The sequence below is a fragment of the Malus domestica genome, chromosome 11 (assembly GCF_042453785.1).
Source record: "Malus domestica chromosome 11, GDT2T_hap1".
Classification (NCBI taxonomy): domain Eukaryota; kingdom Viridiplantae; phylum Streptophyta; class Magnoliopsida; order Rosales; family Rosaceae; genus Malus; species Malus domestica.
The window spans coordinates 12,098,169-12,119,587 of record NC_091671.1 but is presented as its reverse complement, the minus strand read 5'-3'; the positions used below and the strand labels follow the sequence as shown (position 1 = coordinate 12,119,587).

Below are 21,419 nucleotides of genomic sequence, written 5' to 3'. Positions count from 1 at the left end.
ATGGTGGTATCATATAGTCTCTGATTTGATTGATCTGGTTCTAAAGTGCTGGAGGAAAGAGGGCCTTATCTGTTGGAATTTTTGGATCGCCGAGTCCGTCTCACTCTAACGACATCGATATTGTCCAACTTAATCACCTGCACAATCCTTAAGTGTAGAGTTTTACTACAAGAGCTTTCGGTATTAGTTAAAGTGAGGTAATACTATTTAAACCCCTTTGGTTTTCTTGCACCCACCGATGTGGGACAGTTTTAACATTATCTCCGTATTCTCTACGGAGGAAACCAATCTCATTCGGTCCATCCCGATTAGCATCCGAGCCCCACTGGACACACTTGGTTGGCATCATGAGAAGAATGGCTTATTCTCGGTTCGAAGTGCTTATTATGTGGCAAGAGAAATTCTTCTCCAGCCCCGACTCATCATTGGTTTCTTTGACTCCCACTGCCAAACTCTGGAACAAATTGTGGAAATCTCGAGTTCCCCCGAAGGTCAAAGTGTGTGTATGGCAGCTTTGCAACGACTACGTCCCAACCCGTGCAAACCTCATTGAAGCATTGCGGGTCACCTCGACTAATCTCTCCCCAGTTGGGCAGATTATTGAGGATATCAAGGCTTTGTTGTCGACGATCACTGAAGCTTCCTCTTCCCATTCACGCCGCCAAGCCAACGCGGTTGCCCATCGTCTAGCTAGATTTGGTCTTACAGTTCCCCATGAATGTATTTGGTTAGACTGTCCACCGACCATAATTTTAGATTTCCTCCTTGAGGATTCTCTGCCTTAGTTTACCATACGTAATAACCTTTGTTTAATGAAAATCACCTATCGTTGCATTAAATAAAATAAAAATAATAAAAAGAAAAAAAAATTGATACATTTGCAATTAGTGGAAACTCGAATGCTGGATATGCATGCATGCTAATTTTATATGTTACTCTACATCTCTACAAATCTAAAAACTTGTAATTAGATTCCAACTAACGGCAATTTATTTCGTTATAAGTAGGAAAATGTTCCGACTGAGTATAATAAATTTGTGAGCATAGTCTTACTTCATTGGAAGCAGAGGAGATGAAGGAATCAAAAGAAAAATTGATCTGCAAACGGAAAGGAATTAAAAAAGAAATTTGGACTACTTTTCGATTTATGCATGTCATCCTTGCGCAGGAGCCATGCTAATCTTCTATGTATTATTCCAATTTTATGGAATGTCCCCGAAGGAACAAGCTGCGCTGTATACGGACAGTATATAAAGCATTCATAGACTTAAGAGTCGATCGATGTGGAATTGCTGCATAAACACGATTTAAAACGCACCATTTAAAGCGTGGTTCATCACCATAAATGCATAAGTCTTATTACTTTGGGTCCCAAAACTCACAAGCAGCCCATCGAGGCCAAGTGTTGGGTATTTTACATACCCCTTAGCCTCACTCTCTACTCGTAATATACTTTGTATATATTTGCAGGGGTTCGTGAAAGGGACTTGGATTTGGTGTCTTCTTTCTCAGTTCAAAGTTTGGCTTCCACCAAGGATGTGACAATGGCGGCGATGCGGTCTTGGCTACTGGAGTTCAGAGATTTTTATTGTCTATTTTCTGTTGCCTTTGGGCCAAAACTTGTGTGGGCCTCCCGTTGTCTCTTGGATTGTTGTTCTCATTTTGTTTGGGCCTTTTACTTTCCATATAGTTGTTTTTCCAATCCTTTTTTGAGCCTTGTACTAGTTTTTATTATAATGAAAGTTGACTTTGTCATTTAAAAAAAATAAAAAATCAGTTGGTAGAGGAACAAATGAAGTCTTATAACATGTGGGTCCCAAACTCACAACCAGCCCGTCTAGCTCAGTTGGTAGAGCGCAAGGCTCTTAACCTTGTGGTCGTGGGTTCGAGCCCCACGGTGGGCGATTATTTTCATTTTTCTCCTTCCATTTATTTTTTTGGATTACTTGTTCAAATTAAATTGTAGATCATCTACGTTGGCGAGATCAATTGGTCGGAACAATTCAACTATATACTCTCTCTTTTCTATATGAATCAGATCAATGGACCGCAATTAATGTGCTCATTTTTTATGGGCTTTAAATCAATTGACAAGAATAATGCGTAATGTATTCACACTTTTTGGACCCAAGTTCGAATGATCATCACTATCACTTTACCATAAAGAATAACCAAAATATCTAAACTCTGAAAAACCTTTTGATCGAAAGAGTTTCCATTCATATGTGAACATGAGGAAACCAAAAACCAGACTCAATGGTGAGGCTGAGGCTGAAGGGAGGAAGAAGCTTGCTGGATGAGAGGAATGCCTTCAAACTTGCAGGCCATAGTTTGTTCAAGATGGGCATCTATGGTTGAGAGAGATTATGACTGCTATTCTGATGGTGCGAGATATGCCGAAAGATTGAGGAAACAAGGCCAGGATCCAAGAACAAGCTTCTGCGGGGAGTAACGTCTGAAATGAAGTTTCCTGCAAATCCCGTGCAGCACTTAGATGAGTCGAATTCAATTTCTTCCGTTGAATTTGGCTGGTCAAGTAGCGAGCAAAAGACAAATTATAATGGTGTGGCAAGGTATGTGACAGATGATATAATCTATCGTATCAGACTGCACAACTATGGATTTGCAGTTGAAATGAAGCTTCAGAATACTAATGTTCTCAACAATGCTGAAGATTTCTGATGTCTAAAAGACCCAATTAATCATCGTCTGTATACTGTAGCTATCATTTCTTCCATTGCTCCTTCCATCAGACTCATCTCCTTAAAAAATTATTTATGGATAATGTCCTTAGAAGTTAAACCAAGCCATAAATATGATAATATCTGTCCAGATATTCTGCTTCTCCAACAGATTTCATAATCTTAAATGAAGAGTGACATAAAAGTTGCTCTATCAATTGATACATTAAATTAATAATACATCAAACATCACTAGGCGATGCATGAATGAATGGTTACCTGAACTGGACTCGGTAGTGGAACAACTCCTTCCAATGCAGCATTCAAGGAAGGGATGCACCGAAACTTTTCAAAACAAAGATGCAAATCACTTTCATCACGATTTTTCTATTAATGCCAACAGAGCAGGTGAATTAATGATCAACTCCATAGTTGATGCATCTGCAGAAAAACCACTATCCACCATTTCTTGAATGAGTCTCATCGCCCTTGATGTCTCATTGTTATTGATAAACCCTCGGATAATTGTGTTGTACATGCAATCATCTGGAGAACAGCCTTTCCCTTTCATTATCCTTAGCAAGTTTTCTGCTTCACATGTTAGCCCCCCATTACAAAATCCACTGATCATTATAGTATATGTCTTGACATTAGGTTGAGTTCCTTTTGATGATAAACTACGAAAGAGATCCCATGCATATTCTACTTTTTCAGCTTTGCACAATCCTTCAATAAGAATATTGTAAGTTACAACATCAAAATCCAACTTCTTCCTTTCCATCTCTTCCAACAATTCAACCACCATAGAAAGTTGGTGGCTTTTACAAAGGCCATCCAACAAAATATTATAAGTTCGAACATCTGGAAGTTGGCCATGAGCTTGCATTTGAGAGAACAAGTTTTGTGCATCTTGTATCCTTCCCATCTTGCAAAACCCATCCATAAGAGTGTTATAAGTAATAGTATCTGGAACCACTCCCCTATGAAACATTTCTAGAAAAAGCATCCAGGCATCATCCATCCGTTTACTCTTACCATAGCCGTTTATCAATATGTTATAAGTATGAGCACCAACCATGCAGCCTATGCTAAGCATTACTTCAAAAACCTTTTTCGCCTCGTCCATTTCTCCTAGCAAACAATAACCATCCATAAGAGAATTGTACGTAATTGTATCTGGTTTGATATCTCTTTGAATCATCATTTCAACCAAGCTCCTTGCTTCCTGGACCATGCCCTCTTTACTATATGTATCAACCAAGACACTGAATGTGTGCACATTTGGAAAGATGTGTTTACGCACCATTTCATTCAACAATCTTGTAGCTTCTTTCCAATCCTGTAATTTGCAAACTCCATGAATCAAAGAGTTATAGGTCATGACATCTGGGGCAATACCCTTACTCTTCATTTCTGAGAAGAGGTTCAATGCATCCACAACTAGAGTATCTTTGCAAAGACTGTCGATAATCGTGCTATAAATAACTATGTTAGGCTTGCAAACCCCTTCTTCCATCTTCTTAAGCAATTGGATTGCTGCAGTGTCGTTACCTTCCGCGCAAAGGCCCTTTACTAGGGTACCGAGAGTAACCACGTTCGGCTTACAATTACCACCGTCCAACATTTTATTGAAAAGTGTTGCTGCCTCCGCCACTGTATTCTGGAGAATAAAGCCGTTGATTAGAGTGTTGAAGGTCGCGACATTTGGTTCAAAACCCCATTTGAAGAAGTTTCCCAAGATAGACAAGCCAAACCCCATTTTCCCCAAACGACCAAAGCAATTAATGATAATGTTTAGTGTATAAACATTAGGACGAATTCCGGACGCAACCATTCTGTTATTCAAGGAGATGACTGTCGAGTAATGCTTCAACTTGGCAAGTTGACCCAACACTTGGGTGAAAAGGACAACGGAAGGCAGAGGACGCCTTTGAAGCATTTCGTCAAACACGTCGAGAGCATCCTCGAGATTAGTGATTTTCACAAGCTGGTGTTGTTGGGTGCTTCTTGATTCGGTCGATTTAGAAGCTCGAGAGTGAAACAAAGCCAAGTAACCGTTGAAGAAAACAACAGAAGAAGATTGAAGAAGACGAGGCAGCATACCTCTCACAAGCCTCCTGCTGCTGCTGCTGCCGCTGCCGCCATAACCAACCTTGAAGGAAGAAGAAGAAACAGCAATCGTTCCCATCATCGTCTTCAGCATTTTAAGTCAGCAAGTTGAGAGCAATCGTTGCTCACAAATCAAAGACTTGTTGTAGGACTGTGTTTGTGAGGATTCAAGAGCATGTATTTCAAGTTTCTGACATTAATATGTTAATGTATTTACATATCAGTTTTATATTTTCTAATCAATAGACTGATTCAAGACATAGTGAAATTCCATATTTAGTATATCCAAAAAAGGAATCATCCGTTAGGTTCGGAATTAAAAATCATATTTTACCTCAAAAAATATGTATATTTAACATATTGTATACATATATATACATAAATGGATCCTTTATCAAGCGGGATCTCCATTTTTTTTTTTTTTTTTTGTCCTTACAAACCAAGTTTTAATCTTTGATATTTGGAAAGAAAAAATGAAAAAGCAAATCGTTGGAAGTAATATAATCATGTGGTTAATATGCATTTGGTCCATATAGATCTAAAAAAATGAGAGCCAAGAGCAGGACTCCGTTGGTCTGATTGTTGTTCAACACGGGCATCTATGGTTGAGAGAGATGATGACTGCTATTTTGATGATGCTAGATACTCAAAAGATTAAGGATCATCGGAAACGAAAAGAATCATCGGAAAACACACCTAGAAAGATTTAATTGCACACATCTTTCCATTTGTCAGCTACGATCTTGTGATCGGAACCACAAGAGCTTAACGTATCTACGCAAGCGTCAAGCTGGAATCTGAATAACGAAAAAGAGACAGCATGCATGCCAATGGAGGAGGAAACTGTAGATGCAAGTTTGTGCCTCCTATGTCGAAAGTAGGTTTCTACAGACCAAAATAAGCAGTACGGATGGTTTTTATCATTTTTGATATAAGAAACATGCATGCTTTCAATACATGCTTTCAATAAGAAATGAATGAATCCGAAACCGGAGTACGGATGCAGAGACATTAAGATATAACAGCATCATTTTTCCCTTAAGTCCAGGAATAAAACATATTCCAAAAATTCTTGGTCAGAAAATGTCAGTTGCCAAAGCAATATATGTTGTATAAGTGACGCCAGGGATAAGGCTAGAGAATAATTCAGAGCAAACAAGATTTAACAAAGAAAATGGGAGAGATGAGAAACAAATTGCAAAATTTGTAATTTCTGAAACGTTAATACATTATTCGGTTACGAAAGAGTACCTATAAATGTTGCACTTATGATGCTTACCATGCTGGATTGATCCTCTCCATACCATCCGAAAATGTTGAAGATGTAGGGATAGTGTGTCTTCCATGCTGCAACGAAACATTTGATCAATATGCTATGATTCTTATATCGAGTAAATTGTAGTTATGGTCCCTTAACTTTAACTCAATTGGAGCAATGGTCCCTCAACTAAAAATCCATTACCTTTGGTCCCTCAACTTATCAAAACGTGCAGCTATGGTCCCTCAACTAAAAATCTATTACCATTGGTCCCTGAACTTTAATTCAAGTGGAGAAATAGTCCTTTAACTTTAATCCAATTGTAGCAATGGTCCTTACAATATAACTCGTTTTGACAAATTTTTTGACATAGTTGACGAAAATAACCATAATTATACACTTTGATGAGTTGAGAGACCCTAATTATAAAAATGGTCATTCCAACATAGCTTATTTTGACAAAATTTTGACAAAATTGATGAAAAGGACTATAGCTACACATTTTGATAAGTTGAGGGACCAATGGTAATGGATTTTTAGTTGAGGGACCATTGCTCCAATTTGATTAAAGTTGAGAGACCATTTGTACAATTTACTCTTCTTATATCTATCATGTCTTTTATTTTTAAAACTAATTGAAGTTAATTAGATGCAAAATACCAGAGAGTGAAATGCCGAAAAGCACAAGTTTGTATGAGAGAGCTCATACGACGACTTCGTCATTTATCTGTATGCAAGGAATGTGAGATATCTTGGCCCAACGTCGTCCGGTCCTGTTCTGGTACCTCTTCTCTAGGGTGGAACAAGAGTAGATCTCCAGGAAAGAAAGAGATGGTGGCAAACCGTCTTCTGGAAGGAACTGAAGATTTGGACACTCAGAAATGGATACCTGTTGAAGAGAAGTGAGGTGTTGAAGTCCCTCTGCTGGAAGGAACTCCAGACTTGGGCACCCATAAATAGATAGCTTTTGAAGATAAGTGAGGTGCCGAAGTCCTTCTCCGTCCAACGATTTCAGACTTGATAGTCCAGCGATGCGGACAGAGTTAAGAGTAGTAGGGAGCAGCTGTTCCTTGAGCAACATTGCCCAGATCTCGCCACCAATGCTAACTTCTGTAAGCGAGACAAGTCCTTGCAATCCCCACTCCACTGAAGGCCTCACTCTGTCGCAATTTCTAACATACAAATACTGCAGGTTGGGAGGCAAACCCCCATAGGCAAATGACACAAGATTTGGAAGATTGTGTAGGCCCAACGTTCCAAGGGCGGTGAGGGTGCGAATTCGTTCGGGGAATGACTTCAAATTCTTGCATCCATTGACTTGCAAGTGTCTCAAGTTGGGAGTGGGCAGTCCTCCGTCGGGAAAAGACGCCAGATTTGGACAGTCGTAGATTCGCAGGTGGTTGAGATGGCTTAGGTTTTGATCAACTCCTTCAACAGAAAAGGATTCCAGATTCTCACAGCCATTGATTACAAGAGTTGAAAGTTTGGGGAAAACGCCCAACGGGAACGACCTCACTGAACGAAAACTCTTTTCTATATCCAAATACTCAAGTGACATCAATTCGGCCATCATCTCATGTGATAGGAACTCTAATGACGACACGGTTGGGCAATTGCTGAGAGTCAAGCGTTCAAGATATTGCATTTTGGGCAAGCACTGTACTGCAGCAAAATCATACATAGCTCTTTAAGAGTGGGTAGCTGCCCAAAACTTGGCAAGGACAAACAATACCTACAATCACTGATACACATGAACTGTATGTTAGAGAACGAATTAGAGCTTCCTAACCAGTTTGGGAAGCTAGTTCCTCCATAGAATCTGATAGTCAGTTTCTCCAAATTTATGCAAGGTTGGAGCTTGTCAAGCACATCTCTCTCCTTTTGGGAATCACTGACGTCCTCATCACCCCATGCCAACTCTAAGTCCTTGAGTTCTTTCTTATCCTTCAAATTGGCTTCCAAGGCATGCACAACATCAACTACATTTTGCAGATTCAAAATTGAAAGTTTTCCTTGGAGTTGCTGCAACTCCTTTAGTTCTGCAATACTTTACCCGGTAGATTTCCCCACAACGAAAGCAGTTAATGTTCTCAAACTTTTTAGTCTTCCAATTTCCACTGGCATCCCTTCTATCTTTGTTCCATTGACATCGAGGTAATGCAAACTAGTAAGTTCCCTCATGTCTACGGGTAATTTAGCAAGGGAGCAACAATCTGCCAACGTTAATGTCCGTAAATTTATCAATTTTCTCATGTCTACCGGCAGTTCAATGAGAGCGTAACAATTTGACAATAGTAGCGTCTGCAAATTGTAGAGAGTGCAAACTACACCAGGTAAGCTTTCAATTGCAGTATGAGATGTTAGAACTTGTATGTGAGAAGTGAATCAAACACCTAATGAAGACATGAAATAACATTACTATAAGGAGATATAATATAAAGAAGTTTATACATGTTGATCAATGTATAATATAAGGTGAGAAAACTATAAGTATTGTTCAAATTAATATAGAGAACGGTTATAAGGAATTGGAAAACTGAAAGTAACTGCAACCATGATAGGAGGGGCAGTTACATCCTTATAACTGGGTTTCGATTCCCCTTCTCGGATATATATATATATATATATATATATATATATATATGGTTCTCTTAATGCTAATGCTTGTCCTATCGACAGCAAGGAGTTCCAATTCGTTTCCAAGAGAAAGGAAGATCTTAACCACGTCTCTATCACCATGGCTACATCCTCAAGTAAGTTTCATGCATTCATTGTCTATCGACAGAATGCATTATGCAGAAACTAGGGTTAATAATACTGCATGCATGCATTGCAGTACATGGTTCAATTGCATTGTTGTGTTCGATCTTTAAATGACTTAATAAGCACAAACATATATATATATATATATACACACACACTTATAATGTTTACATGAGAGAGATCCAGAAAGCGCAAGTGAATGAGATTACCAATAGAACCAGGTAATTCATTGACATTTTTATAAATAAAATCCATAAACATTTCAGTGATGGCAACATATCATGTAGAAACTTTTTACTTATGTAGAACTCTTTAGACCAGGATCTGTTTCAAAAGAGGTCTGTAGGAAGGTCCGCAGACACTTAGCCCCATTTAATGGCTCAATTTTTTTAGCAGTATCAATTTCTCCCATAGCATATGACAAATGACGAAGTCTTTTAACTTCTTGTGATTCCATCTCTTCCAGCTTGAGAAAAAAATCCCCTAGACATGAACTGACCCAAGTCGTTAAGAAGATCATGCATTGTGAAACCATGCTCTCCTAATTTTTGTAGTAGTGATCATGATACTAGTTCATCGAAGTACTTTCTAGCCATCTCTTCCATTCTTTTCCCATTCAAACCTTGTGGAATTAGACCTTCCGCCATCCAGAGTAGAACCAAATCTTCCTTCTTGAACTGATAACCTTTTGGAAAAAATGAACAATAAACAAAGCATCGTTTCAACTGAGAAGGGAGATAATGATAGCTCAATCGCAGGGCTGGAAGGATATCACTTTTTTCATAAGGTAGCTCTCAAAGACTACTATTTAATAATATATTCCATTCCTCGAAATCTTTCTGGTAACGTAATAAACCCCCAAGTGTTTCTGCTGCTAAAGGCATACCATTGCACTTGCATGCAATTTTCTTGCCAAGTTCTTCCAAAGTTGGATGTGCATCATGGTTTTCATTTCAAAATGCATGTTTTGCAAGGAACATCCAACAATCTTCATGCGACAAAGGTTCCACGTATTGAATGGGAACATTTTTCATGAGAGATGCGACATTTTCGCTTTGTGTTGTCATGGTGACTTTACTTCCTCTTGCCCCAGAAGTAAAAGGAGTTTGCAGGCACTTCCAATCAAAATATTTCTCATTCCAAAGGTCATCCAACACAAATAAGAATTTCTTTCCCCTCAATTGTTCTCTAAGTTCAACTTGAAGCAAATTCAAATCTGTCATATTACAAGGTGTTGAAGTGACTGACTTGAGAAGAGTTTTAGTCACCCTAATAGCATCATAATCTTCTGAAACACAAGCCTAAGATTTTAGGGTAAAGTGCTCTTTCACCTTATCATCATTGTAAAGGACTCGAGCAAGGATCGTCTTGCCAACCCCACCCATACCAACAATGGTGATGATAGATACATTATCCTCGCTTGCATCATCAGAGAACAAGACTTTCGATAAATTTTCTTTATCTTTGTCTCTTCCATATACAAAAGGTTCATGAATCAAGGAAGTTGTTGGAGTTCTTTGTGAAACCGTCCTCCCAACAACTTCCGTCAGACCAAGGGCAACTTTCTGTTGCACAAAGTCATCCAGCCTTTGTAATAACCTTTGTATCTCAACATTCATGCTTTGATAAAAATGACTACAAGAAGTAGAGAAGAAGTTCCACACCTTTTTGGTTAATTTCTCGGTTTGACCTTCACCTTCCACCTTGCATCGCAAAGCTTCAGTTTCGATCTCATCCAGTAAGTCCTCCGCATCAAAGACAGCATACTTGAGCTCGTCAAGCCATTCTCTCACAACAGGGTTTGAAATTTGCTTCTCTTCCGCATCATTGAGGACTGCACAAAGGGTGAGCAGCGTCATCTTTAGTTTCATGAGGAGTGGTTCATCCAGCTTCTTCTGCCGGAACAAGTCACCGAAGTCGGTTGAAGCAATGTGCTCACACAGCACCTGGATGGAAGCGGAGATAAAAGCATGTCCAATCAAAGCGGCAGCCATTTTTCTCTTGGTTGCCAAGTTTGCTAATAGCTCAATGAAGAATGAAAGGCTTTTGAGACACTCTTGTAAAATACATGCATCCCAATTTGTAATGAACTTGTGATTGGTCAGTTGACCAAAAAAACACTTCTGATTGGTCAATCTCTTGTAATCAACCTTTGAATAGTCATGAACAACAATAACTTCTGAAACTTTCAAAGGTCAACCGGGGAAAACTCATATTCTAGGTAAACCTACCTCAACTTGCTTTAATTTTTATGTCAAATATGAATTTTAACCAAAAACTCGTTTTTTGGCCAAATTTAAGCCAAAATTTTCCCTTGGTTTTGTGGGTTGGCCTATCATATATGAGTATTTTTTGTTTGTTTTATATTTATAAATTAATTAAATCTAACAACTAAAATCTAATATAATCAAATCCAATGGTAACAAAAAAAATCTAACAATTCAAATTTAAATCCGCCGGCCAAACTAATTTAAAAAAAATGCTTTCATGTGTTTCATATTCTTTCATAATGTTCCACATGTTTCGTAGTGTCGATTTAATGATTTTTCAATATTTATCGGAATCTAAATATTTTTAAGTTAAATGTTAATAAAATTAAATTAGGATATGCTACATTTTTTAAAAAGTTACTTTAAAAAAAATTATTCTAAATTCATTCTTTTATAATTTCGGACTAAAAATTTAGGTTAGAGCAGAAAAAACTGTTTTTGGCAAGTGGCCCTTTACTAGTGTGGGTTCAAACTCCGTCGTTAACTAATCTAACAAAATCTATCGCTTGACAAAAAAAATAAAAAAAAAATATTTCAGGACTAAAATTTAAAATTTCCTGGGTTAAAAATTGAACCACCATCTTTTACTCTCTATATAAATAACGCCAAAACAAAATAAAAATATTACATAAACCCCAAACCCAAAACTTGAAATTCCAATTTCCTTTTCCTTTATATTCTCTACGCTTTCCACACTATTTGCTCCACATTTTTTCTAGATCCAGTGCATCGCTCCTCTCCCCGATTTTTAACTCCACCTACGTGTCCAGATCTGAATCCGCCTCTTCGCTTCCCCTTGAATCTCGGCCGTCTCCTTTTCCATTTCCCGAGGTTCCTCCTTTCAAATTCAGATCTCCTCCGCTCCATTTCAAAACCGCTTCCCAAAATCTCAACGTCCTCTCTTCTCACTTTCCCATCAGATCCACATTTTCTCGGGAAACAAACACCTCGAAGCGCCGCCGCCTCCTCTTTCTCCTCCTTCAACAATGGCGAGGTTCTTCGAACTCCTCTCGCCTCTGCTTCTCGCATTTCTCCTAGTCCAATTCAGCACCGCCGCATCCTCTTCTTCTCCGCCAGTGCCCTCCCCGACTCCGTCGCCGCAACCCGCTGCCGATTCGCTTTCTCACGTATCTCCATCGCTGATTTCCCTCACTCCATCTCCGTCCAACACACCGGCACACTCACCAATTTCTTCTTCTCCTCCCGCGCCGCCGCAATCGACTCCATCGCCGTCGCCTGACAACGAGCCTTCTGTTCCCGCTCCGGCGCCGTCGGATCCTAGCGACAACAACAACAATGACATGAACGCCGACGACAACGGAGCTGAGAACTCCTCCGGGGGAGGAATGAGCGGGGGAAAGAAGGCGGGGATCGCGTCTGGAGTCATCGTCGGAGTCGGTTTGGTAGGGCTCGGAGGATTTGTGTACAAGAAGCGTCAGGATAACATCCGTCGATCTCAGTACGGTGACGCCGCCAGGAGAGAGTTTCTCTGAAGAAACACTCAGTAGTCTTCTCATACGCAAAGCTCTTCTACTTCTAGAGGTTACTGTGAAATCTTCAATTTTCTGGTATTAATTTCTCGTAGTTTGTTTTGTTAAATTCTGGGTTTGGTATGTGATTGAATTGGGGTTTTGCGACGGTGAAAAAAATGGTGATTCGATTCTTGATTCTTTGGTGCGCCGGTGGTGGTGGAGTGGTGATAGGTAGATTTTTTTTTTTATTATTTTCTTTTTAATTTTGGGCCTAAGATACTTGATATAATAATTGAATTTACAGATTTAGAGTTAATCCTTTTGCTCTTTTTTTTTCTGTTTATAATATCAAGTTTTAAATTACTGAGAAAATTGAAGAAACAATAAATCTGATAAGTATCTGCCATTTTAATTGCGATTTAGATATATAATGTGATAATTTGATTCGGTTTATCTCGTTAAATATGGTAAATTAATTGAATACAATTTATAAATAATTGATAAAATACAATTTATAAATAATTGAGTGGCAATTTGTTACTAGTTATTTAAATATTCCTTTTAAATTAACATAGAGAGTTCACAAACAATAGATTGCGGGTAACATTTGGGGATTGCTCTGTTTGCTGGAAACAAAAATGTCAACTCTGCCAAAAAAAAAAAAAAAAGAAATTGTTTGAAAGTGAAAACTTGCCCAACTACAACTTTTCCCTCCTTTTTTTCTCCTTCTCTCCATTTTATGCTTTGATGGCTTTTACTTTTGCTTCGGCATCTTTAAAGTACAACCTCTCCTGTGCACAAAAGAGCCTTCCCGTCGAAATAAATAGGGAAATCGATTAAAATGATCATTTTTAATATTTGATCGGTTTGTCGTTAATATATGCTTGGAATATTGTTTGTATTTGTTCTTTGATCAATTTAATTATTAAATTTTAAGAAAATTTAATAATTCATGTGGGCGAGCAAAAATGCATCGACCAAATTCCTCGCGTAAGAAATGCTAAAAGTATCTCCAAATGAGATGTTAAATTTTAGATGGAAATGCTGCCATGCATATTTGACATAAAAAATTATTTTAACCAAAGTGTTATCTGTTGATAAGATTTGAAGACGTTGTGATTAATTTTAGTGCTAGACCTCTTATTCCACTAAGATTTGAAGACTTATGTGTTAAATTTGACATCAATATTTTTTAATTAATTTTAGTGCTAGACCTCTTATTCCACTAACATTTCAACCACTACAATGAAAATTTTGTTTCAACATTTTTTTTTAATAAATACAAACTTTTAAAGCTCTATATTAATAAGAAAATAAAATTTAAAAATTCGATTGGAGAAGTATAAAATCTTAAATAAGACTTCAAATTGTCATATCAGTTATCAATTGTAATTTGGTTGTTATAATTTAACATTTTTGTTGGAGATGGACTAAGGAGATTCTCAAAAGTGATTCTTCATGAATATTTTGCAATCTCATATTTTTTACATAATATTTTATAATATTAACATAAAAATTAACGTTAAACTGTGAAACGATATAAAGTTTATGAAAAATTGAGAGAATATTTCCTTAGCATTTCTCTCTCCACGCATGCAGTCCTTACCAGTTACAAGTGGGAATGGAATGCCACTGACTTGGCACAAATTGCAATTTATTTGACTTTTCCCTTTTGTAATGGTGTCAATTTTATGTCAATCAATATTGTGTCAATGTCGGTGATAAATTTGGTATTTAAGTGCGGAGCATTATCGACTTTTTGGCTCTGTAAACGTCGCCAACTCGTGCCAAATGTTAGACTATTAGTGCTATTTCCACAATATGATTTGTACAGAAGTGCTATTCGATTCAGTGTTCCAATATTTTTCTTGTGCTCGGATCATCTTTGTGAGGATTTCGGGGATCCTTTAATCATATTCATTCATTGTAAATCATGGATCATATTTCGTCAGGTATTGTTTATATTCAATTTTAAATAAAAAAAATTACAATAATTTTTAACCGCACGATGTACGATGAACGGATATAATTTGAGAATTTCTGAGATTCTCATAAAAAGAATCCGGCGAGGATCCTCATTCGTGGGACACAGTGAAGCGTTGTGGCATGAGAAATGATGACATTACATCCACCTTTTTGTGCGTGTTTTTGTGGGGGTGATTGGTTGCTAATGGGAGTCAAGTCAAATGCAATTTGAACATGGCTCACTTTAACTCGAATGGAATGGAACATACAGCAACATCGCCCAACAAAGTTCCAACCAAGTGTTGTTCCTTTGAAACGAAAGGACATTGTGTACGCAAACTATTACTTGTTGGAGTTGTCAATGACATGACGCTGTGTGCTGAGCAAGGGAAGTTTCGTAACCACAGAAGCGGCTAAACCTAAGGTTTTAATTTGGTAAAATGGCTACATTGTTGTTTTGTATACTCCATGATGAACGTTTTACGCGGTGCGCTATGAATCGGTACAAATTCTTGCATACATGTACGGCAATACATTTTCTTTGCGCTCAAGTCATCACTGTTTTCAACTGTGGCTACTTGCCAGTACAACATAATGGGGGACAATTCTCTCTCTCTCTCTCTCTCTCTCTCTCTCTCTCTCTTGAATACCCTCTAATTTCAATCTCCGGCGATTAGAGATTACCGGCTTTTACTCTTCAGCAGGAGGGTCAACCCAGCGGCCGTGATCCTTTATTAGCTGGATCAAGGCATCGGTTGCATGCTCCATCTCAATTCCACGCTTCACCACGGTCTGAAACACAATTCAACCTCATATCAGGTTCACCCGTGTTTGAAGGTTGGAAACATATCGTTACAATGACTTGTAAACAAGGTATTTTGGAACATATAATATCACGATCAATTCAAATAAACTTCAAGAGCTGCTTTTCTACTACTTAATTTTATGTTCTTCTAAGTAAACCGATAATAAATTTCGAGCTGGACAGAGGAACTACCTTCCCAACATAGAGGTCAATCTTTCCAGGAGCACCGCCAACATAGCCAAAGTCTGCATCAGCCATCTCCCCGGGTCCATTTACAATGCAACCCATGATTGCAATCTAGCAAAGGAGATAGAGAATGAATTACACAAACCATCGGATTACTAAATATGAAAGACAATCACCATTCACGATCATTTAGTTAAAAGGGAAATAATAATGTAGTTACCGAAACACCAGGCAAGTGTGATGTCTTCTCTCGTATTTGTGCACTTATTTCTTGAAGATCAAACAAAGTTCGGCCGCAGGATGGGCATGAAACGTACTCCTGAAATGAGATATAGGCATGTACAAAGATTGTTTTAGACCATCATCACTTCGTGATATGTCAAATTCAGGTATATTTTGTAACAAAATTCCCTACCGTCTTTGTATTCCGCATTCTACATCCTTGTAGTAAATTGAAGGATGTGTTTCTAAGGAAATCAAAGTCCTTGTCTGGGGCTTCCAATAGGAGACCATCTCCAAGTCCATCTACTAAAAGGGCCCCCGCATTGGTACCAGCACCAATAACCAAGTCATCCCTGCACAAAGTGCAATTAAGCAAGATAGTACTAATACCATGGATCTCCGGCAGAGAGAAGAGTCGATCATGTAATTACCTATGGATTCCACTTGGAAACTGAATATGGTGTATTACGGGAAAGTTTAGAGCATTGTCTCCCAGATACTCGAATAGCCTGCAGCAACAGACTTCATATTATCAGAAGGAAAGATGTGTGCAACAATACAGGAAGTTAAACCATGGACTCTCAATTAGCAATTAACGGCCCTACAAGAAAGGAGAAACAAATTTCATATTTGTGTGTAGGGCCTAGGAAAGCACCCTTCTACATTGGAATTCTTATAATGTTGATTTTATTTTGATGGTGATTTATATGAGTTATGAAGTCATTACCTCCTTGCAGCATGCACTCGGCTTATTTTATCTTCACCGAAGGGCAGATCATGGAGAATCATTGTAGCATCAATGCCTTTGAGAATATCCAGCACTTCATAGGGTTCATCACCACGTAGTGAGACCACCAAGCGTGTACCTGCAAGGTAATTAAGTCAAAAAAAGAAATAGACTATAAATGATAAATCAGGGGTAGCCTCCAACACGCACACATAAAAGAAGGGATATGTTCAATTTAACATCAGAACTCAAATCAGTAACAAAGCTTCACCTTCTGGCAAAAGCTTGTATGCACCAGTTGATAACTCCTTTGAATTTACCAGAACCATGGCATTGGGCAATGGCTTTGTTAGCTGTTCTGACAATGGTGTGATAACACCCATACTTACATCTATCAACCTTTTGAGAGCTAGCCGCTGATCATAAATTATACATAGAAAACTGTCAAATTATTCTTGTTCTTGCAAAGAACTTAATGCTCAAACAGCATATTACGAAATAAGTGAATTGTTGGGGGATGATGGGGGGAGCAAGAGAAAGAGAACAGGATTATTTTCAAAAGTAATGAAGAAAAGTGCAGCACGGTTCTTACAGAATCAGCATCGTCAACAGGTGGAAGTTGTCTCAATAAGATCGAGTCAACTGTTGCAAGATCCTGTATCAACAGAACTAACCATATTAATGAAAATCCCAGTAAACCTACATAATGTACAATATACAGTTTAAAATGGATTAAAAGTAGACCTTAAATGGCATTCCCAGAATGAGTTTTGCTGCTAGTGACTTGTACAGGAGCTCCGGTGTCTATAAAAAATGCAAAAAGGTCAGTGTACTATCTCCACCCAACAAACCCCCCTCGCTCTCAAGGAGGAAAAAAATGCAAGAAAATGGAATAAAGGATGTACGATTTCAACAGTACCTTCAACTGATCAAGGGATACTGACATGAGAACAGATCCATCACGGTGCAGGACACCTCTATAATCCACCTCTTCACCCTGTGTTTTGACGACATCATTATCTCTGCTAAAGAAAAAAAAATATGAAGTACAAAGTTATTCAATATCAAGATCTGGGCTGACCTCCTTTTGCATTGGCAGTTGACCAGATCGACGCTGAAAATCAAAATAATGTCGGTGCTTCTCTTCAAATGGAGCCTGATACAAATAATGCCATCACGAAAGATGATTAGACTTTCAATTCCTTAAACAGAGTGATCAAGAATATTAATCAACTAACAGGATATTGTAAAATCCTACCACTCCTTGCTGAAGTTCAGCTGCTCTCATACCAAGGTTGGCCAATCTTCGGCAAGGATCTATCTCTTCCTCCGGTGCTTCAGTAAGTGAAACCCTAATTGTATCACCCAAGCCATCCTTCATACAAAATTCCAGAGTTCCATTATGGCTAGACATAACTTTATAAATGTAATGCTTCGTACCATTAATATTAACTTCAATCTATTGAATGAAGTGCAGGATCACATGACACACACAAATAGGCGAACCTACCAATCTATCGTAAACCTACCGTCTGTCATAAGCGCAGTTGCAGTATGAAAACAAGTATTCTTAAAGCCAGCTTAACAAATAGCACATTAGTGGCACATAAATCAGAATAATCCCTACGATGTTTACTGATTTTGAGTCGATCACAACACCTCAACAAAATGATTCGAACTGTACCTGAAGAAGGGTTCCAATACCAATCGCAGATTTCATTCGCCCATCCTCACCTTCTCCAGCTTCAGTAACTCCCAAGTGCAATGGATAATCCCAGCCTTGAACATACATTTCAGCTACAAGCAGACGATACGCCTGGACCATGATAACTGGGTTGCTTGCTTTCATTGAAAAAACAAAATTATGGTAGTCCAACTTCCGGCAAATCCTTGCAAACTCAAATGCAGATTCAACCTGTTCAAGGAACGACGTGTCAATGACACCCGATGGATTTGTAGGCACATCAAACAAGCTTGAACTATTTTCAGCTAAGATAATTTGCTCACCATTCCTCTAGGGGAATCCCCATAATAGCTCATTATACGATCTGAAAGGCTCCCATGGTTTGTGCCAATACGCATTGCCCTTCCATACTTCTTACACTTTTCAACCAATGGAGTAAAAACCTGAGTTGTTGAGAACAAAAGTTAGGGCATGACTGTGTATCAACATGATTGATACACAATAGTAAAGGTTTTATACTTTACAAAATACTTGCCTCTTTAATCTCTTAATTTTATTTTCTTCATATCAATTCACTTTTTTTTAAGGAAGTTATATATCATACATAAGTATCAAACTTTAAGGAAAAGCTAAGCCGCATGATATTCTCAAACGTAAATGTGTGTTTTTAACAGTGAACACGAGCAGAGGCCATATACTCATAGATATATGCTTACCTGCTCAATATGCTCAAGTTCTTTCTGATAGTCGTCTTCCGTGTACTCTAGCTTCTCAAACTGGGCCCGTCTATCAGCTGCAATAAGACACCTAAATTAGTCCACAATCATTCTATTCAAATAAAATAAAACAGAACCATTGAACAGTGAACTGTATACCAAAATTTCCAGGGTTGACACGAATTTTGTCAAAGCAGTCAGCGACTCGCAGTGCAACAGTAGGAGCAAAATGAATATCTGCCACCAAAGGAATATCATAACTGCACATATAGATCGAAACATGGTCAAGCCTCATACAACATAAGAGGTAAATATTTAAATACCCACTGGAATTACAACAATGAAACCTACTTCTTCTGCACGAGGGAATTTTTAATTTCAAAACAAGCATCTGCTTCTTTCCTCCCCTGAACTGTTATCCGAACAATATCTGCTCCCTTATCTGCTATTCTCATTACCTACCAAAGGAGAAATTTGATATGCCAACATTCTGAATCAGGCACAGAGATATCATAGATATACAGAGTTCGGTCAATCCACTTATATATAAATGAAGAAAAGAGGGAAGTAACAAACCTGTTCAACTGTAGCAGCGACATCCTTTGTGTCAGTTGTGGTCATTGTTTGAATCCTTATGGGATGCTCACTACCAATAGCCACATTTCCAACCATAACTGTGCGTGTTTTCCTCCTGACAGTTTTATGTACAGATTCACAATACTTTTGCCGAGGAACTACATTGAAAAAGCAATTTATTAGACAATATGAAAGAAACTTTATAAAGGTAGAAAGACGCACATACTTAGGCTGATATATACTACCTTACATTCCATTTCGTTTCTTGGAAAACTGAAGAAAACTTAAAAAGAAAAAACAATGCAGGAAAATTACAGCCAGCTAATAATAACTACCGATTATTTCTTGTTCAGCATTTCTGAGAAACCAGGAAACAAGGCAAAAGAAAACACAGTAATCTGCTTTTACTTTCACCCGTTTTCGCGGCTGCCAAAAGTAATTTAAACGAAAACACAACAGATGCATTAAAACAAAGGCTGACTAAACCAATTAGGGAGTTCAACAACCTAACAAAGGGCTGCCTTCAGATGCAGGCTTGAGCTCGGCAATATCTGACCCTGGATTTGAGTTTCGTATCACTGAGATTCTTGTTCTGCCAGACTTGAACCTCTTCAAATCAGAAACCCTCACAAAATCCATACTTTTAGCAAACCCGAAACTCGAGTCCCTGCCTTTTAGACCCGTAAAGGAAGCTGGTACAGCTCCGGTCGCCATTTCCACAACTGCAAACCTCTACCCTTCACAATTCAAAAGCACAATTTGCTAGAAATTCTGTTAACTCATCATTTTATACATCTAAATTCAAAATTATCATGTCAAGACAAGAACTTCGATTAATCATGAACCAAAATATAAACAAGAAAAAGAATTTGTGGGTTTTCGAATTCACTCTTTCTTTAAGCCGAGCAGCTAAAGAAACTTTATAAAAATGATCTTCTTCATAAATTTCTCAGCTTTCCCAGAACCCAAAACACTAAATTAATCCAACACCTAATCACATTCAAACCAACTGAATTCTCTACTTTCCTGAGCAAATTTTGCATAAAATCACAAGCGAGTGAGCTCCAAAGGATGCTCAATTGGTGGACACGTGGTGTGCTGGTGATTGTGCTAATGGGTTTTTTCTGTTTACCTTGAGAGATGTGTGGAGATGATCAGTCAGAACCGCTCAGAGTGATAGGGGAAGAAGAAGAAGCTATGGAACTCCCGAAGTTGGAAAATTTGGAGGTGAGATGGGGAGTGAGAGAAGAGAGTTGCCGTCAAAGGAAGGCCTCCCCAACAAACGGATTTTTGGAAGTTTTTGGAAGTTTGTTTTTCAATGGTTGAATTTGTATATTTGTGGATCGTCTGGGATGGAGAATATGGACAAAAAAACCTTTTTTTTTTTTTTTTTTTTTTTTGATAGACAACAAAACCAGTTCTTTTGGCATCTATTTTTCTGGTAAATGTTTAATCTTGGGATCTAATCAGTAACCTAACCGTACAAAGCAGGAAGCCATTAATAATTGCGTGTGCTATTCTTTCTTTGTGATTTTCAGCCTTCCTCTTCCACAAGACCTCAACATAAACTTGAGCCATCCGTTTATTGTGTATGACATTTTCTAGTTCTTTTATGAAACATAAGATTCAAGAAAATACCAAGGATACTAAATTTTTTTAAAAGAAAATTAATGAAAATGCCTGCAAAAATTTGAGTTTTAACGATAAGGACAAAATAAAGGGTAAAATGAATAGTACCAAGATTGATTTTTTTGTGTAAAAATATGATTTTTCGTTAAATTAAACAGTACCGGAAGTTTTTCGTTAAAGTTCCATTTTTTAAACTAAACTTGGAAACCAAATGATATGATTGTATATGATTGGATTATTAATTAAGTGTCGGTTAACATGTTTATTTCTTATTAGTGACACATCGTTTGGTTTTAAAATTTAATCTCCTTAACATTTTCTAAATATTTAAAATAATACAACTGTCCAACGTTTAA

The 21,419-nt window shown here is 37.9% G+C and overlaps 4 protein-coding genes and 2 non-coding genes across 9 annotated transcripts; 2 read left to right on the top strand and 4 right to left on the bottom strand.

Annotated features, from left to right (window-relative positions):
- Positions 1 to 1,122: 1,122 nt before the first annotated feature.
- LOC114819864 (U6 spliceosomal RNA) lies at positions 1,123 to 1,225 on the bottom strand. Its single transcript, XR_003767163.1, has one exon. It is a non-coding gene; the product is annotated as a U6 spliceosomal RNA (small nuclear RNA).
- Positions 1,226 to 1,831: 606 nt separating this feature from the next.
- On the top strand, positions 1,832 to 1,904 carry TRNAK-CUU (transfer RNA lysine (anticodon CUU)). The gene has a single exon. It is a non-coding gene; the product is annotated as a tRNA-Lys (tRNA).
- A 183-nt stretch (positions 1,905 to 2,087) lies between these two features.
- Positions 2,088 to 5,155, bottom strand: LOC114819527 (putative pentatricopeptide repeat-containing protein At1g12700, mitochondrial). 2 transcript variants are annotated; one of them, XM_029088524.2, is made up of 2 exons: positions 2,961 to 5,155; positions 2,088 to 2,528 (listed from the first exon to the last, which is right to left on the bottom strand). In XM_029088524.2, exon 1 carries the CDS (start codon positions 4,882 to 4,884, stop codon positions 3,058 to 3,060), a length of 1,827 nt encoding a protein of 608 aa, XP_028944357.1. In that variant the 5' UTR covers positions 4,885 to 5,155; the 3' UTR covers positions 2,088 to 2,528; positions 2,961 to 3,057. The 2 variants fall into 2 exon arrangements, with proteins under 2 accessions (XP_028944357.1, XP_028944358.1); XM_029088525.2 differs by having other exon boundaries at positions 2,088 to 2,470.
- Positions 5,156 to 6,751: 1,596 nt separating this feature from the next.
- On the bottom strand, positions 6,752 to 10,805 carry LOC103447956 (putative disease resistance protein At3g14460). The gene is made up of 4 exons (XM_070808386.1): positions 10,143 to 10,805; positions 9,397 to 9,488; positions 7,797 to 8,095; positions 6,752 to 7,710 (listed from the first exon to the last, which is right to left on the bottom strand). Exons 1-4 carry the CDS (start codon positions 10,803 to 10,805, stop codon positions 6,752 to 6,754), a joined length of 2,013 nt encoding a protein of 670 aa, XP_070664487.1.
- A 1,262-nt stretch (positions 10,806 to 12,067) lies between these two features.
- LOC103447879 (classical arabinogalactan protein 10-like) lies at positions 12,068 to 12,574 on the top strand. The gene has a single exon (XM_008387086.4). The coding sequence runs from the start codon at positions 12,068 to 12,070 to the stop codon at positions 12,572 to 12,574; it is 507 nt and encodes a 168-aa protein (XP_008385308.2).
- Positions 12,575 to 14,911: 2,337 nt separating this feature from the next.
- On the bottom strand, positions 14,912 to 20,900 carry LOC103413028 (4-hydroxy-3-methylbut-2-en-1-yl diphosphate synthase (ferredoxin), chloroplastic). Of its 3 annotated transcripts, none has more exons than XM_008351524.4 (20): positions 20,567 to 20,900; positions 19,941 to 20,171; positions 19,435 to 19,592; positions 19,210 to 19,316; positions 19,018 to 19,118; positions 18,859 to 18,935; positions 18,466 to 18,585; positions 18,143 to 18,373; positions 17,717 to 17,833; positions 17,540 to 17,614; positions 17,378 to 17,455; positions 17,203 to 17,262; positions 17,051 to 17,113; positions 16,730 to 16,874; positions 16,459 to 16,597; positions 16,163 to 16,240; positions 15,925 to 16,084; positions 15,730 to 15,828; positions 15,516 to 15,620; positions 14,912 to 15,310 (listed from the first exon to the last, which is right to left on the bottom strand). In XM_008351524.4, the coding sequence occupies exons 2-20, from the start codon at positions 20,146 to 20,148 to the stop codon at positions 15,209 to 15,211; spliced, it is 2,223 nt and encodes a 740-aa protein (XP_008349746.2). In that variant the 5' UTR covers positions 20,149 to 20,171; positions 20,567 to 20,900; the 3' UTR covers positions 14,912 to 15,208. The 3 variants fall into 3 exon arrangements, with proteins under 3 accessions (XP_008349746.2, XP_008349747.2, XP_028944355.1); XM_008351525.4 differs by having other exon boundaries at positions 19,941 to 20,166; positions 20,567 to 20,821; XM_029088522.2 differs by having other exon boundaries at positions 19,941 to 20,196; positions 20,567 to 20,735.
- Between the last annotated feature and the right edge of the window lie 519 nt (positions 20,901 to 21,419).

Bases quoted from the DNA above. Each gene is read 5' to 3' on its own strand.
- LOC114819527 (XM_029088524.2), bottom strand. From the start codon at position 4,884: ATGCTGAAGACGATGATGGGAACGATTGCTGTTTCTTCTTCTTCCTTC.
- LOC103447879 (XM_008387086.4), top strand. From the start codon at position 12,068: ATGGCGAGGTTCTTCGAACTCCTCTCGCCTCTGCTTCTCGCATTTCTC.
- LOC103413028 (XM_008351524.4), bottom strand. From the start codon at position 20,148: ATGGCGACCGGAGCTGTACCAGCTTCCTTTACGGGTCTAAAAGGCAGG. The intron at 17,263-17,377 runs GTACTGTTGAAA...CATTTTTTATAG, and splicing joins TATCCCTTGATCAGTTGAAG to ACACCGGAGCTCCTGTACAA. The intron at 15,311-15,515 runs GTAGTTCCTCTG...ATTGTGTTTCAG, and splicing joins TTGACCTCTATGTTGGGAAG to ACCGTGGTGAAGCGTGGAAT.
- LOC103447956 (XM_070808386.1), bottom strand. From the start codon at position 10,805: ATGGCTGCCGCTTTGATTGGACATGCTTTTATCTCCGCTTCCATCCAG. The intron at 9,489-10,142 runs GTGAAAGAGCAC...AAAGGTTATCAG, and splicing joins TCCTTTACAATGATGATAAG to TTCAAGAAGGAAGATTTGGT. The intron at 8,096-9,396 runs GTACTTCGATGA...TACCGGGTAAAG, and splicing joins ATGGAAGAGATGGCTAGAAA to TATTGCAGAACTAAAGGAGT.